We start from the raw sequence: 17780 nt of genomic DNA on the forward strand, positions 1-17780 counted from the left end.
TCCACAGCTGTTCCCGAACCAGCAGCCCACATTTCCTGCATCCTCTCTTCAGCTGCTAGTATGAAGTTAGGCATACTCAATACAAATGGGACCTTGAACATTGCCAAGTGCTGTTGCTGGCTATCTTGGCTCAGTTAAGTACTTCTTCCGGAAATGTTTGTACTTTGATCCTGAAGACTCCATGGAATGGAGTACAGCACCATATAAAATGTGTACCATTGGAAGGGGGGCAAATGAGGTGTATTCTTTGGCAGGGCATTTTAAAAAAATACCAGCCATTGAGTGGAGTCAAGCTTATTCTAAGGAAATAGAACTAGCTTTTCAGAAGTATTTTATGAGCAAGAAAGACAAACCTCTCTGGAAAAGCTTTAGTAGTATCCTGAGAAGAAAGACTCCTTAAAGGGAAATCATCCCAATCCTCACTCAATCTGGTGGCAGAATTTTAACAAGGGCCTTTTCGGTGCCCCCAAAGAGTCCCCTCTTGTACTGCACTGACAGAAGAGGTCAAGCAGGGACTCTGTACCCAGTGGTTAAAGTTAAGCCAAATAGGAGCAGGAGCTCAACAGTTCTACCAGCTGTAAGTAGTTGTGGGTATTTCCATCATGTGGTGATGACATTGTATCATCTTACATGACATAGGGAAGAGAATGGGACAAAGGAGAGCCCAGGATGGGGTGGAGGGTGGACTCTAACTTTGCTTTTAGCAGAGGAGGGGGAGCTGTGCTCCTCCACATTTCTCCTTGCTGTCCATGCCTGCTGTATGATAGCACCCACAGAGATGCTCAGGAAGGTGGGGAGATCTTTCAAATTAGTTCCCTGCCTTTGAATTTTTCCCAAGGAGCCCCCCACAGATCTTCATTCCCCTTTGTCCCTGGGAACAAGGCCTGCAGAAAAACTGGGTGAGAAGAAAAGTGGATGAGGATGGTTCCCGAAAAGGGGGGAAGTGCTAGTGGGGAGTATTGAATGGAGATGTTGGGGGATGTGTCCTCATCCCCAAGCACTGGGGAGGAACAGGAGACACTGTGCATCAATCCATGCTGCTTCTCTCCCAGCTGTTCTGAACAGTGAGAGAGGAAGGATGGTTTAGTGTTTAGGGCGCTAACCTAGGACTTGGGAAACAAGGGGTCAAGTCCCTGCTCCGCCACAGACTTCCTGTGTGACCTGGGCAAGTCATTTAGCTGCTCTGTGTCTCCATTCCCCATCTTCAAAATGGGGTTAATAATTCCTCCATACCTCCCTGGGGTGTTGTGAGGGTAAATACAAATAATGTTTGTGGGGTGCTCAGATACTATGGTAATGGGGACAGATAAGAACCTAAGATAGATAGTCATCCAGTACTGATCTCTGGGACATACACCCCTCTGAGTTTAATCATGGCTAAGCATCAGGGTAACCTGCCCCTCTCCAGAGCCAAGGAAACTGCACATGCATCGGGCCTCTCTGATGTCATTCCTAGCAGCCAGCATGGCAGAGTCATGGACTGCTCCCAGGGGCTGAGGTCTGGCAGCCACACAAGGTATGTCTAGATTGCAATCATAGGATGTGATTGCAGCTTGTGTAGAGATAGCTTGAGTCCTGGAGCAGTGAAGCCAGTTTAGTGTGGGCTGCACAAACGTACCTGGGTAATTGCCGGGGTAGCCTGTTTTGCTGCAGCTTCCCTACTCTGGGACCTGAGCTATCTAGATTAGATTTAAACTAGTTTGGGTATGTCTACTCCCACTGATGTAGTCGACCCTGTTACTGCAATTTAGATGTACCCATAGACACCACAGGGTTGATGAGTAGACATCCCCCACTGCAGGATTACACTAGCTGTTAGTGGGGCCAAATATTGTTTATGTTTTAGCTTATGCCATAGACCATGACTGAGTTACAATTTCACCCTTGGAATTTTTTTAGTGATTGCTTTGTCTTGAAGTGCGGCTCCCACATAAGTGGAGGGTAAATTCCCATTGACTTCAGTGGGATCAAGATCAGGATCAGTCCCCTTGTCTCTATATTAGCTGTAGCGTTCTTTTTTTGCCATAGGTATTTTCCTTCATTAAAGTTTCTGCCCAGGGCAGAAAAAAAATGACGTGCTGCTGAATACTTTGTGAAATATTTGCATTTGTGAGGCCATCCCCCAATCATTGCTCCTCCTCTGACATCAAGATGACACCATTTATAGAGCAGCAGCAATTACTCTTCTCAGTGATCCAGGACTCGGAAGTAACAATGCAGCGGCCAGCGGTGTGTCACCTACCAGTAAGTTTTAACACTCTCAATGCAGTGAGAAGCAGTGATGTTAAATGTAAAGCTATATTTTTGTGCTCACCTATTTATTTTAAAGTTGCCAAATCAGTTTAGCACAGAGTTCTCTGACAACTAAATGTGACCTATTTAGCATCTAAAACTGAGTAGAAAAGAATGTGACAGTTGGGAGGTAAGATGAAATAAGGTAAAACTTCTAAGCAGAGGAGTTTATAACCTAATTTTGATTTTTATCTGTAAACCAAAAAAGGTGTAAACAAAGGCATTTACTAATAACACCCAAATGAAAGAATGTGAAGAACCCAACTTGCTTATTATTTGTGCTCTTTATTTAATTTGTGCATTTCTCTCAGCCTGGGCAGCGAAAATGAATGAATTACTTTAATTTTCAGGTTCTCTGCTCTAATGTTTGGGTTGCAAACGTTGCAGGGGAATTTTTATTAGTTTAAAACCATTGGAATTAAAAAAAACCTGTTGTCATTGGAATGACAAAAAAAGTGACCTGTTGGTTTTAAACTTATTTTTACAAGATTGAACTTTGGGTCAAATCTAAGTTCACTCTAATGAATTGTTTAGGGTCACTGCTTAAGTCATGGACTTTCCCCTCTTATTTTTAGCATATTCAATAATCTTTTAATTTCGCTTTTCACTGATGCTTGTAGATATAGAAAGGGTTTGGAGGGCTAGATAGGTTTGTCTCTACCTCACTTCATTTTTCTTCACTGCTTAAATGAAGTTCCCCCGACCCTCTCAAATTAGTTTTCTCTGATCTTACATTCTTTTCAGGTGTTTAATTCAGTATTTATTTTTGTGTGTGAAATCTCTTCTCTCTTTCCCCGAGACATTCAAGTGGAGATGTCTGAGTTCTGACCTTGAATCTTCTACTAACCAGGACAAGTGACTTCAGTTTAGGTCTTTCATTGTAATCTCTCTCTGCCTCAACTTCCCCATCATTAAAATGGGGTGAATGATGCTTTGTAAAGTGCAGTGAGTTATAGGGAAGGAAAGTGCAAAGTGCTAATTATTTCTCTTGGTTCTTTGCTATCCTGCCCCATGGCCTTTAATCTCTCCCATTCCCCTCCACCTCAGGGTTTCTCTGTACATCTCCTTCATTTTCCTTTTCCCCAGGTCCCCTGTTTCCCCCCCACCCCCAAGTCTGCTTTACTCAGCTCCTAGAGCACTTTCTCTCCCCAGGTCCAGTTCCCTTCACTCCTTCCTTCCTTGGATTCTCCGTTCCTTTCCCCCCACCCTTTAGGGAGGCCTCCCCTTTTTATCTTGTTCTCTTCCCCCCATCTTGGGTTTTCTATTCCCACATTGTCCTTCTATCATGTGTCTCTCTCACCCTCATTCCCCACCTCCACTGCTATTGGCCCTTCACCGCTCCTGCCACCTCACTCTCTTCCTCTTGTTTCTCTCTCTCCATCAGTTGTCTTCCCCGCTCCTGCCTTGGGTCCTTTGTTTCCCTGACTTGCTCTCCTCCTCCAGTTCTCATCTCCTGTCTCCTGAGTTCTCTCCTCTTCATTTCACACTCCTCTTCACTCGTATTTCCCCAGTCCCTTGCCTTTTTGCACAGGTGATTGCAGAGAGGAATGGGAGACAGGGCCCTCTGGCAGCTGGGAACAATTGTAGTAACTGATCTCCCCTGCACACAGTGACCCCTGCAGACGTAGAGGCAGAACTGCTTCTTTGTTCTGTTCCCTGCTCATTCTCTGCCCTCCACTTCACTGTGCAAGCGCTAAAGGAAAACGGCCAGATCCATTTCTCTCTCCTTGCAGATCCCATCTGCTTTCAGGGTGAGAGTGATCATATCTGTATGGACTGGAAGATGTGCAGGTGACAGGGGAAAGATGCAGGATCTCACCTGCACAATGCATGTGAGTTACTGGACCTGTATGAGAGAGATGGAGCAGATTCCTGAGCCAGAGGAAACTTTAAATGCACTCTAACCCCATCTAGGCATTTCTAATGCACCAACACCAGGGTACCAAAGCATAGATCCTGAGAACAATCAGACCAATGCATAAGCACCTATAGTTGCAAAGCTGCATGGAAGAGATATAAATATTGACTTCCAATAGAGAGAGGCTTAGCACAAGAGAGGGGTGTGAAGCAAACTCTGGATTTCAACACCCCAACAGTCTGGGGGTATTTGAAATACAAGTCCAAAATTTATGGCTTAATCACACAGCTTTTAGTGAGTCTTGCAATTTTTATAATATAAAACATAAGTGAAAATGTGTTCACTGTTACTAAATAACACCCCAAGCTGTGGGAAATGATGGGGCTAGGTCACACAGAAGTATGAAAGGTTAGACTTTCAGGGTACTGCATTGAGATGCACAGTTATGTGAATAATTTGTACACACAATTACTATGATGCATCAAGTGTATAACTCTGTGCAAATGTAAGCTGTTGGCACCAAAAGCAAACAGATTTACATGCACAACTGTGGTACCCACTTGGAGAAATTAGACATGCATTTGTGCACACAGTTTGGATGCCTAAATTTTTTGAAAATTTGGCTCCAAAATTATTTTAAAAATCCAAAACTCCAACTTCAGTTTTTTAACTAGGCAACAACTGAACATAATGCAGTCCTTTATACAGGCCAAGATGTCATGTGATTTTCCTGCCATCTTGCAGTTGGCACATTTATCCACCTGCTATTTTGCCTTCCTTCCTCTGAACTGGGGAGTTAGTGGGTTTCCTGATCCTGATTCTTCCCAGCTGCTCTCTTTAAAAGCCAGAGAGGAAAGCAGCGAGAAGAAAATCCTTCCTGAATCAAAGCAGCTAAGTCAGAATCAAGGATGAGAATGACCTGCCTAGCCAGTCTTTCAGAGTTTGGGGAGCAGATAATATTGCAGCACCAATTGAAAGGATTACATTCTCCATTAAATCTGGTCTGGTTTTATAGAACCTTATTACATTTCTATAGAAGTGTGCTGGTTTCATTTCTATTATATTCTATGGGACTGTTCTATCAGGGGAATGTTCTTAAGCTGCTGCCCTCTGAGCTTTAGAGCACATCACAGGCAGTTCACGGAGTATTCAACTCCTCTCAGTCTCCAAAGTTCAAATGTGGGACACATTGTAAGACAATGACCCGAAATGAGGGATGTGAAAAAAATCAAAGGAACATAAGAATCTCTAAACATTAAAGGACTTTTTAAAAACATAAATAATGTTGTCTATCACCCCAGTGTCATGAGTCAACTTTTCTGATGTCACCAAATTACAGAAAGCAAGTTATCACCAGATCAGCTTGGGATGGAGGCCAATCTGGGTTTTAAAAGAGGGACGTCCCTTCTAATGAGTTGCATCACACTCCAGTGAAATTTCAGTACCGTAAAAGGTCTCCTACGCAACTTAATACAACACCTCCTTCTCTCTCACATCTCTGTTCACTTCTCCAATTCACAGCAGGTAGGAATATGAATTATTGTTGGACCTGTCCAGAGGTGAAAGTAAGCCGGCCCGGTCCGGTGTACCGACAAGTGCCAGTATGCCGTGCCAGACTGGACTGGCTTCCCTGACTGCTACGGGGAGCCCTGGGCCCTTTAAACCTCCCACCCCCCGGCTCGCTACAGGGAGCCCTGGGCCCTTTAAAGCCTCCCCCCCTCACGCCCAGCCCCACAGCTGGAGCCCCGGGGCAGCGGCCGCAGCCCCAGCCCCCAGGCCGTTTAAAGCACCCCCCAAGCCCTACTGCCGGAGCCCCGGCGTAGCGGCGGCAGGGCTCCGGCCATGCTTTAAAGGGCCCGGGGCTCCGGCTGCTGCGAGGAGCCCTGGGCCCTTTAAAGCGCCCCCGGGTCTCCCTGCAGTGGCCACAGCCCCCCGAGCCCCACTGCTGGAGCCCCAAGGTAGCGGCAGCAGGGCTCCGGCAGTGATTTAAAGGGCCAGGGGCTCCGGCTGCTGCAGGGAGCCCCGGGCTCTTTAAAGCGCCCCCCGAGCCCCGCTGCTGGAGCCCCAGGGTAGCAGCGGCAGGGCTCTGGTGCTGATTTGAAGGGCCAGGGGCTCCAGCCGCTGTGGGGAGCCCCGGGCCTTTTAAAGCAGCCCCCCGAGACCCCAGGGCTCCCCGCAGTGGCCGGAGCCCCTGGGCCCTTTAAAGCACCACCCGAGCCCCTCTGCCGCAGCCCCGGGGTAGCAGCGGCAGGGCTCCAGCAGTGATTTAAAGGGCCCAGAGCTCCGCTGCGGTAGCGGCAGACAGAGCCTGGGGCCCTTTAAATCGCCCCGGGGCTCCAAGCTGCCTCTGCAGCTGGTAGCTCCGGGGGTGATTTAAAGGCCCCAGGGCTCCCAGCCACAGCTGGAGCCCTGGGGCCTTTAAATCTTGATTTAAAGGGCCCGGGTATTTAAAGGCCACGCCTCTTCCAGTTGAGGCCATGCCCCCCTGCTCAGGACTCCAGAGTACCGGTAAGTCCTTTAAGTTACTTTCACCCCTGGACCTGTCACACACAAATTTGAATGGTCCTGGATTGCAGTGAAGACAATATTCCACTCTTATAAAACTGCACTGTTTGAACATTGTTCCAGCTCTGCAAAGTGGTCAGTTGGATGGGAGCATGTTCCTTACTTCTACTCATCTTTCAAGAGTCTCATAATTGTCCCCAAACATCTCATGCGCAAATCTTAGATCAACAAAATTGTAAAAACAATGAAGTAATACTAAAATCAACAGGAGTCACTTACACTGTACATAAACCTTTTGTCAATAGAAAGCTGGATAATTTTTTCCTCATTCTCATTTTTAATATTTTACTATTTCACTTTTAAAAAAATAATTAACATATCAAATATACCTTGTACAATATACCTCAGATATTTAAATATAAGTATGGAAGGATCTTTACTCTTAAGTAAATGGATTAAAAACCCTATGGAAAAATATACATGGAACAATGCAACTTATTTAAAATGGAAAGGATATAAAATTTAGCTCATCAATAGATCCCACTTTTTTGATGTCTTTGGTTGATCCCTGAGCTGATAAGTTGTATGTTCTAAAAGGTTCTGAGGACCAATTGCTGAGAATCCGGAAGGACTGGTCTCTTAATCCATTCTAACCTTGAAGATGCAGGTTACTTTGTCCAATATCTCAGTATAAAACCTTATGAATCTAATGTATAATCTGGGTATTTATAAAGTACATAATCACTGTGGTATCCAAGGCATGACGTTCCAGTCTAGGATCACAGTACATTGAATGATCTCTGCTCTCTAATCCAGATTTTGCTGCACTTTTCCTTGTGTTTTTAATCCCCCCCCCCTTCTCTCTCTGTCATTTTCTGTCTGTATTTATGGAGTCTGGTCTTTCTTTAGCCCTGTTGTTGTAGAAAGGATGTTGTGAAAAAGCAGGTCTTGCATCATGCTGTGAACACAGTTAGCCTTGGGCTCATACTGATTTCTCGTGCTGAGGCATCTCGCAGACTATGGCAGACAGCTGACAATGCTGTACCTCCAGCTCCTGCATATTTCACCATGGGCGCAGATGGTTTCATGTCTTTTAATGAAGTTAGGGGGCTGAGTAACCCAAGGAAGTATTTTTCTGAATACCTGAAAATAAAGGTATAACCATATCCATATAGTAGTTCATATCAATTAACATATGGGTGTAGGTGTTTCTGGGGATAATTATGGAGCGTAGTAATGACTCCAGTGATGTGTTGCCAATATTTAAAGAAGGGGCTCCCTCAAAGTTGTTCTTCCTCTCCTTGGCTAAACTTTGGGAGCTAGAGGTGTGTATGCATTAAGAGAATAGAAGGGCCAAAGAATTTACTCATTTGTTTCTTCAAAAATAACCCCCTCTTCCTGTAACCACAGCCAAGCTGAAAGGAATCACTAGTTGGTAGTGGAGTATAATGAGCAGAAGGTATATAAGTTGATTTCACATTTCCTTGCTGTTGTGAGTTTGTGTCAGGCATGTTGGGGCTGATCCTCAGCAGGTGTAAATTGTCATAGTACAGTTATCCCAACTAAGGATCCCAACTAAGGATCTGCCCTCTTGGGTCTGATTTTTACATCTTCTGCTCCGTTAGCAAGTAGCTTTAGTTTGTTTTAATGTTCCCCTTTTGTTTGAGTGGGATAGTACCCCCCTGCCAGAACAGCCATGGGGATGTCTCCTGCAGACACACCTGAACACTGAGAAGTGCGCTCCAGAGTTTCCAGAAACAGGATTAGGCAACTAGCTCTCCCACATCTCTGGGCCATGGGTCTGAGGCATCAGCCTTCTTAGAGCAGCAGCCTCATCTCAACTGGAACCCCTTAGCGGTAGCACAGAAAAGACCCGACTGGGTTTCTTCTCCAGCAACAGAACCTTCACTCCAGGGCAGAGGATGAGGTGGGCAGCAGAGGGAGAATAAAATTGGGATATTCTTTTTAATCACCAGAACAGCAGATATCGTTGCATTCAGTGTTTAACTTCTTGACAACAGAGTGGCAGATTTAAAAAGAAAAATGTACACATATGTGTTTTAAAAAGTGTAGGCATTTCAAATCTAGATGACTGAATATAACACGTACTAGATTTCTGAATCAATGAAGTGCAATATAAGTTTTACTCAGGTTGCCTGAGATTCCATCCTTTTAGAAGATCCATAGAGTTTCTTATTGATCATAGCACTCTTTAGGGAAATGAAGAGACTGGGATATCTATTCTTTCTTTATGTTTGCCTGTAGTATTTTGACAGTAGATACCTTTCATTTGTCATGAAAATACAATGAAAGCAAAAACTAATCAAAGCTGCTTCAAATCAAAGAGAACCAGAATTGCAATTGCATCTGTTTCTATACCCCCAAAACGTGTGATACGTAAACCAGGCATCCATATGATCATATTGCTGTAACACTTATCCTTTGTCACCCCATCTCCTCCCTACTGTTAGTCACCGTTACTCATTGTGTCACATCTAAAATGTAGACTCTAAGCTCCTTGGCGTAAGGGCTGTGTCTTTTTTGTCTTCTGTGAAGCATCTCTTACACTTTTGCGTGTGAATAATAAGATAATTAAGAATAAGAATTAAAACTTAACCTTTGAGTGTCTGGTTGTGAAGACTAACTTTTGGCCTGGAGGCCAGGATTATCAGACAACAGTTAAAGTGGTAGTTTGAGTCCTGGGATACTCTTGGCTATTGAACACCATGACACAGCATCGGACACAGGAGGTACAAGCTGTGCGCCAAAGTGATCAATTTGGTAAAGCAACTCCATCTGCGGACACCTAGGCAGAGTAGGTGTGTCTATGCAAATACGGTCCACTCCTGAAGTCATTTCCCCACAGGTTGTCACTAGATGTCAGGGGAGAGCGCATTCAGACCCTGCTTACATTCTCCTCACAGCTGAGAATTTGTCATCCCGGCCAATTGCACTCCATATTAGACCAGGTCTACTAGTTCTCCCCATAGGGTCTTAGGATGCCTACTATGGTTGTCACAAGCCTGCGAGCCAAGTGTCACAAGCCTTCACAAGCCACTTCAGAAACATCATAAGTTAGCCTGTTTGCTGGCCTGATAATCCTGTCATACCTATTGAGAATGGGCATTGCTGGGGCAGGGGGGACAACTTCTTGGGCATAGGCCCATGGACCTCCTCTTCTAGTACTGGAGGGTCCAGAGCAGTAGGGGCACCTTCCACCTGTTTGTCCCCACTGTCCAACAACCTAGCTGGGTTATCTGATTCCTGTCTTTCTTCAAGGAGGTCTGGAAGCACTGATTGGGCAGACTTCTTACTTCAGGTTGGTCTCATTGGTGGCATGGATTTGCCAGCAACAGGCCTAAAGCTTCTGCCATGCGGTTTAGGAATGAAGAAGTGGAGCTCTCACTGAGTTCAGCAGATTGAGACCAGAATGTGTTCTCTTCAGACTCACTCTCAGATGCTTTGGGTAGTGGTGGGTTAGCTCCACGGGGCCCACTACCTGTGCGGGAAGATGGCTTCGGTCCAGCACCTTTTTGCCACCCAGGTCCCATGTCATGGCCTATTTTGTAGGGGGTGCCTACTAATTCTTCCACTGGTAGTAAGAGGTTCCATGTACGGTCTTTATTTTCACTGGTCCCATCTCAGGTTTGATTTTGTAGACTGGCAGATCTCCCCGTTTTTTCATCCGTAGGTAAAGTAGTGCCTTCTGTCTGTCAAGTAACTTGTGTTTGCCAGCAACTCCCAAATTTTGCAATAGAACTCTGTCTCCTATCTGGAGCTCCTGCAAACTCACCCTAGCATCATACTGGTGCTTGTTACTATCTGTGTTCTTGCAGGCTGCAGACATAGCTAAATGATAAGCATCCCACAACTTATCTTAATTGGGAGACATACTGCTGATGCATCTCAGAGCTATCTCCATCCTCTGATACACCAAAGCACAGATCCATGGGTAATCTGGTTCTTGCCCAAACATCAGGAAATATGGTATAACTCCCATAGCATCATTCTTTGTGGCAGTGTAGGCATGCACCAAAACTACAACATGCTGGCTCCAAGTTGTCTTCTGCTCTGGACAAAGTCCCCAGCATATTTAACAGAGTTTAATTAAACTGCTCTGGCTGAGGGTCACCTTGTGGTGATATGGGGTTGTCCTGGACTTTTTAATTCTTGCCATCCTGAGCACCACCTTCAGAAGGTAACTCTCAAAATCCTATCACTAGTTGGAATGAACCTAAGCTGGAAGTTCATACACTGAAAAATATTTCTCCCACAACACTCAAGCAATGGTAGTGGCCTTCTGGTCATGTGTTGGATATGCCTGCACATACTGCATAAAATGGTTAGTCACTAATAAAATGTTCCCAATATTCTCTCTGCCCACTTCTAAAGGCAAGAAGTCAATGCATACCAGCTGGTTTGCTGCTGGTAATATTCTCCAGATACACAGCTCTAATTGGCAGTTTTCCTTGAACCCACCGAGCACTTGTCTTGCATTTCTTGTGAACATCCTAGGCCATCCAGGGGGTTGTAAGCATTGCAGCCAGCACTTCATGTTGTGATTCTCTGATAGGTCCAGATACCTCAGTTTTATATGTGCTGCCCTCTTGCCATTTGCTGCCTCTTGTGGTTCGAATTCAGCAAGCTACCATGCTATGCATTATGGGGTGTTTCATATCATGTCTCTCTATGCATATCATGATAACACACTAAGTGCAAACAAGAAGCAACAGAGGGCAGTTGGGATCATCCACTGCTCCCATTTATTCCTGGCCCCTCACTTATCCAGCAGTGACTCCCCCCTGTATCATTGTGCTTCTGTTACAATCTCCAGATTCATCTGGAAGTTCAGTGAACTGCAGGTCAATTCATTCATCCCCTTTTCCCCATTAAACAGGCTCCAGAAATCAGTACTTCAAGAAAACCCCACAAATTCTCTGAGTTGCCTCTCTTGGCATTCTGTATACTTTGCAGTTCAGTTCTGGTTTCTGAGGAGGAAAGGGGAAGGAAATCTTTGCCTACTGCTTGTGGTGGGTGAGCATTTGCTTTGCAATATCAGCTTCCTCTGCAGACATTTTCATGGGGGGGGGGGGGGGGAGAATGAGTCATGTAGACTGAGTGCACATAGAGCAAGGCACAAAAATATTAGTAGTGGTGACTGACCATATGCCAGTAATTGATAGTGACAAGTCAGAAAAAATTTATAACCCTACAACAGGGATATGGTCTTGCACCAAACCCAAGATCTAAAAACAGCTGTACTTCTGAAATATGAATACAAATCTAGGTTAAAATTTTGCAAATGGCCCTTGTCTTTAAAATAAGCCAAACCAAAATTTCCAACCCCAACACACCTAGATTTGGCATGTTGAAAATCCAGATCCAAAGTAAATGGACTAGGCCCATCTCTACTGAAATTGCAAATGAAATAACACATAGTACATTTGCATTTCCCCATTTTTTTCTCTAGCATATACAGAATATTTCTGCCTGCTGCAGATACATATTGATGGAAGAGGAAGACCATAAACAGAACATTTAATTTGTGTTTTGAAAATGTATTTTATTCATTTACTTATTTGTTGCAGAAAAGTGAAATGCACTAGAATCATTTCTGAGCAATTAATTATGGTTTAAAGTAGGATTATTTCTAAAAAATATAACTGTGTAAAAAAGGCACCTTCTTTCTCCGCAGATCTGTTTGCCTCCCAGTCTGTGTCCAGTCACATTTGTTAGCTTTAGGATCTGACCCAGTTTCCACTAAAGTCGATGGAAAGACTCCCACTGACTTCAGTGACTTCTCATTAACTTCACCTGAGCAGGCCTATCAAGGGATACATTCACCACTGTATTCACCATATCCACTTTGATTGAATTGGCCTTGTTAGCACTGAAAAAAGTAATTTTCCCACTGTTGATATTCACCCCTTCTTGTCAACTGTTGAGAATGGGCCACATCCACCCTAGCTGAATTGGCCTCATTAGCACTGACCCCCCACTTGGTAAGGCAACTCCCATTTTTTCATATGCTGTATATTTATACCTGCTTACTGTATTTTCCACTCCATGCATCTGATGAAGTGGGTTATATCCCACAAAAGCTTATGCCCAAATAAATTTGTTAGTCTGTAAAGTGCCACAAAGACTCCTCATTGTTTTTATTCACCACTGTGGCAACACATTGTGGCCTACCTGGGGATTAGCTCATGACCAGTTTGATGCTACCCCTTTCAGTTACTAACTCCATGGTGAGTGTCTGTCTGTCTGTCTCTCTCTCTCTCTCGAGTCAGGTTACTCCCTCTTCATCACTCAGGGTGATTTTTGTGGCTTAGCCCTCTGGCCAGGTAACTATAATTTTCCCCTTCAGGGATAGTATCAAATTCTCCGTGGATGACCATCTCAGGTAGTCTTCCACAACACTTCTCAGACTATGCCACTTCCCCAGTGGCTGGTAGGGTAACACAGCCCACGCACTATTCCGGGTTCCAGCAAGGGACCCCTCTACCCAGCAATCTCAGTTTGCTCATTCCCAGACCTTGCTGCTGTTTCCCTGTGCTCCTTACTACTTCCCTTCCTATCTTCTGACTTACCTCTGGGTTACCCATAGAGATTTCTCTGCTACCTATGGCTATTTCACCACTCTAGGGTTCTTGCCAGAGTCTGTATCTCAAGCCAGGATCTCAGGGCTTGCTCCCCTCTAGAAATCCCCCTTGTCTGTTACCTACTCTCCTCTCTAGGGAATGACTGCAGAATTCCTCCCTCCAGCCCTCTCTTACCACCAGCTTCTATTCTATGTCTAGCCCAGCTCTTCCTACAGCTGGGCTTCATCAGCCAGCAAACCTTATCAGCTCTCGCTCTCCTCCAGGTGCAGCCTGTAACAGGGTTAATTGGCCCTATCTCTCTAACTGGACTTGTGTGCTTAGGGACCTCATCAAAAGCCACAGATGACAAAGATATAGAGCAGGATTTTTTTATTATTTTCCTATTTCTTAGTGCTTTTTTTTACTCCTGTTAAGCCTGCAGAACCAAAATAACTTAAAGAGAGTGAGCTGGATTCTGTTCCTTCTTATATCTCATCAACAGCATTGTTTACTAAGCACCAACCAGTTACATCTGTGCAAACATACTGAAGGCAATGGGGTTGCACATGTCTCACTGAGGGCTCACTCTAGCAAGCAGAACCTTTATTACTGGTGAAAGGCCAGTAAAGGAAAGAACAATGCTTGACTCTCAGAGCCCCGATTGAGTTTTCTGTGCTGGAAGTTTAAAAACAATTTTTTTTACTTGTAAAAAGTTGAGCACTTTTATTGCAGAAATGATTCAGAGACAAACACAGAACCTCACAATGCCATTTTTCAGAATAGAACTGCACCTGAAGGGGAATCTCCATACTCTCTTTATGTAATGGGTGGGTACAGTGTTTGAGAACTGTGATTCATTCATATCCATCTTTAAGAGTTATTGCAGTTTTGGTAATGGAAAATCAAGTGTCAGATTGCATCATATTCAATACCTGATCCACTATAACTCCCAGATCCTTTCCAGCAGTACTTACCACCTAGCCAGTTATTCCCCATTTTGTAGTTATGTATTTGATTTTTCCTTCCTAACGTAAGTACTTCACCCTTATCTTTATTTAATTTCATCTTATTGAATACAGACAAATTCTCCAATTTGTCAAGGTCATTTTGAATTCTAATCCTGTCCTCCAAAGTGCTTGCAACCCTCCAAGCTTGAAAATATTTAATAATACGAGACCCAGAACTGACCCTTGGCAGAACACCACTGGATATACCTGCCCAGTCTGAGAGTGAACCATTGATAACTGTTGATAACCATTGATAACTCTTTTGAGTATCAGAGTGATAGCCGTGTTAGTCTGTATCAGCAAAAAGAACGAGGAATACTTGTGGCACCTTAGAGACTAACAAATTTATGTGAGCATAAGCTTTCATGGGCTAAAACCCACTTCATCAGATGCATGCAGTGGAAAATACAGTAGGAAGATAGATATATATATATATACACACAGAGAACATGAAAAAATGGGTGTTGCCATACCCACTATAATGAGAGTGATCAGTTAAGGTGAGCTGTTATCAGCAGGAGAAATTATTACACTATCACGCTATCAGAGGCTCGTTCACCTGCACATCTATCAATGTGATATATGCCATCGTGTGCCAGCAATGCCCCTCTGCCATGTACATTGGCCAAAAGAATAAATGGACACAAATCAGACGTCAAGAATTATAACATTCAAAAACCAGTCGGAGAACACTTCAATCTCTCTGGTCACTCGATTACAGACCTAAAAGTGGCAATACTACACCAAAAAAACTTCAAAAACAGACTCCAATGAGAAACTGCTGAATTGGAATTAATTTGCAAACTGGACACCATTAAATTAGGCTTGAATAAAGACTGGGAGTGGATGGGTCATTACACAAAGTAAAACTATTTCGCCATGCTTATTTCCCCCCCTTACTGTTACTCACACCTTCTTGTCAACTGTTGGAAATGGGCCATCCTGATTATCACTACAAAAGGTTTTTTTTACTCCTGCTGATAATAGCTCACCCTAACTGATCACTCTCATTATAGTGGGTATGGCAACACCCATTTTTTCATGTTCTCCCTGTGTGTGTATATCTATACCTATCTATCTTCCTACTGTATTTTCCACTGCATACATCCAATGAAGTGGGTTTTAGCCCACAAAAGCTTATGCTCAAATAAATTTGTTAGTCTCTAAGGTGCCACAAGTACTCCTTGTTCTTTTTCTTTTGAGTATGGTGTTGCAACCAGTTGTGCTCCCACTTTATAGTAATTTCATCTAGCCTGCATTTGCCTAGTTTGCTTATGAGAATATCCTGTGAGATTGTGTCAAAAGCCTTACTAAAATCAAGTTATATCACGTCTAATACTTTCTATCCACTATGCCAGTAACCCTATCAAAGAAGGAAATGAGATTGGTTTAGCATGACTGGTTCTTAGCAAATCCATGCTGGCTGTTCCTTTTCACCCTATTATCCTCTAGCTGCTCATAAATTGATGGTTTAATTTGTTCCAGTATGTTTCCAGGTATCAACGTTAGGCTGACTGATCTATAATTCCCAGGGTCCTCTTTGTTCCTGAGTTCTCGAAGATAATCACTAATGGCTCCGAGATTGATTCAGCTAGTTCCTTAAGTACCTTAGGATGAATATCATCAGGCCCTGCTGACTTGAATACATCTAACTTATCTAAATATTCTTTAACTTTTCTTTCCCTATTTTGGCTTGTGTTCTTTCCCCCTTTTTGTTAATATTAACCATGTTGAGCAGCTGGTCACCATTAACTTTTTTAGCAAAGAGTGAAGCAGAACAGGCATTAAACACCTCAGCCTTCATGATGTCATCAGTTATCAACTCTCCTTCCTGACTAAATAGAGGACCAACACTTTCCTTCATCTTTCTCTTGCTCCTAATGTATTTAAAGAACCTTTTCTTATTGCCTTTTTGTACCTGGCTAGGTGTAACTCATTTTTTGCCCCAGCCTTTCTGATTTTGTCCCTACATGCATGTGCTATTCTTCTGTATTCTCCCTTAGCAATTTATCAATATTTCCACTTTTTGTAGGATTCCTTTTTGATTTTCAGGTCTGGGTGGCAAGTGAACCACCAGCTCGCAGAGGCTAGCTAGCCCCTGGCCCAGCCCCTTCTGCCCAAGGCCCCACCCCCACTGGAACCCAAAGGCCCCCCCCCATTATCAAGTTTTATGTTTTGGATATTTCTGTTATTTGTTCCCAAAAATGCCTTATTTACCTCCTCTAACCTGAACATAGGAAAAGATTAAAAATATAGCCAAGATTAACATTCAGTCTCTAACTCACTTCTTTGTGATCAGATACGGGGGGACAGTGACATTACACTCTGTAGATTATGGACAGTTATGAAGTTGCTTAGAACTGAAGGGCAAAGAACAATTGTGATCAGAACAATAAGGAGGAAACTTTACATACTAGATTATACAGGTGGAAATAATAGTTATACACATAAGGCTTAATTTTGACACCCATACTTAGGTTGGGCTTGATTATTCACTTCCTTTCTTCTTGTATAGTCATTTATATGGGTGTAAAATGTGCATAAATTGCTACCGCTTTGATCGGATATGATTTTACAACCACTTTGCGCATGTGTAAATGTTTATGCCAGATGTGAGGCAACGTAATATCAGGCCATCAAGTAGTATGTTATTGTAGAAGTAGTCAAAGAGATTCCAATGAGAGTACTCACAGATTAAAATACTGCTCAGCATGAGTGAGGACGGCAGAATAGGAACCCTAGAGGTAGTGTAATAATTTTAATTTTAAATATCTTTTCTATTGGCACTATATTATTTATATTATGGTAGTGCCTAGCGGCCCCAGTCCTGCGCAAGGGCCACACTGCGCTAGGTGCTGTACAAACACAGAAAAAGACAGTCCCTGCCCCAAAGAGTTTACAATCTAATTCTTAGCAATATTTTAACTTTGTGAAAGGTTTGACTTGAACACAGAAGGCACCCAAATTCATGGGGGCTTCTTGTTCTAGCCAAGCCTGCAGACAATCTGCTCTGCTCCGTGAACTTTTGTAGACCTATGTTGGTGCAAATCAGTCAATGTATTCCTCCTTTTATTAAAATAAATCTCAATCAGGTCACACTATGCTTATAAAAACGTATTAGGGATCTGGCACTGGTTTCATTTCATTTACATTTTAGAAGGTTTAAGTAAATGTGTTAACAACTGATAATGAAATAAGTCTTGCCTTGGATTTATAAGCTTCATAAAGTTGGTTTAATGTTTGCCCCAGGGCACTCTGTCATATTGATCAGGAATTTACTCAATTGCCAAACTTGCGTCAAAGAATCCATGTACATGTACTCCAGCCCAGCCCCAGGGCTTTCTTTTCTTATATACTTTGGTAACTTATAAAGAAGAGACCTGCAACAATGAAGGATAACTAGAAATTATAAATCATCCTATTGGGATGGATAAGCCAACATCCCCTTCTGCTATGTGCCACATGAGAGCTTTGAGTCAGCAGGGCCTCCCACAGAGAGAACTGTATCCATGAAAATAAACTTCAACTGAAAACATT

At 43.4% G+C, this 17780-nt stretch overlaps 1 protein-coding gene across 1 annotated transcript in view; it reads left to right on the forward strand.

The window, feature by feature from the left end:
* Positions 1–2147: 2147 nt before the first annotated feature.
* The window catches only part of LOC102932468 (uricase), a 44027-nt gene continuing 28394 nt past the window's right edge, over positions 2148–17780 (forward strand). Inside the window, exon 1 of the mRNA XM_007068768.4 lies at positions 2148–2244. Coding sequence (XP_007068830.2) covers positions 2152–2244 — 93 coding nt within the window. The 5' untranslated portion in view covers positions 2148–2151. The remainder of the gene's footprint in view (positions 2245–17780) is intronic.

The sequence above is a fragment of the Chelonia mydas genome, chromosome 8 (genome assembly GCF_015237465.2).
Source record: "Chelonia mydas isolate rCheMyd1 chromosome 8, rCheMyd1.pri.v2, whole genome shotgun sequence".
Classification (NCBI taxonomy): domain Eukaryota; kingdom Metazoa; phylum Chordata; order Testudines; family Cheloniidae; genus Chelonia; species Chelonia mydas.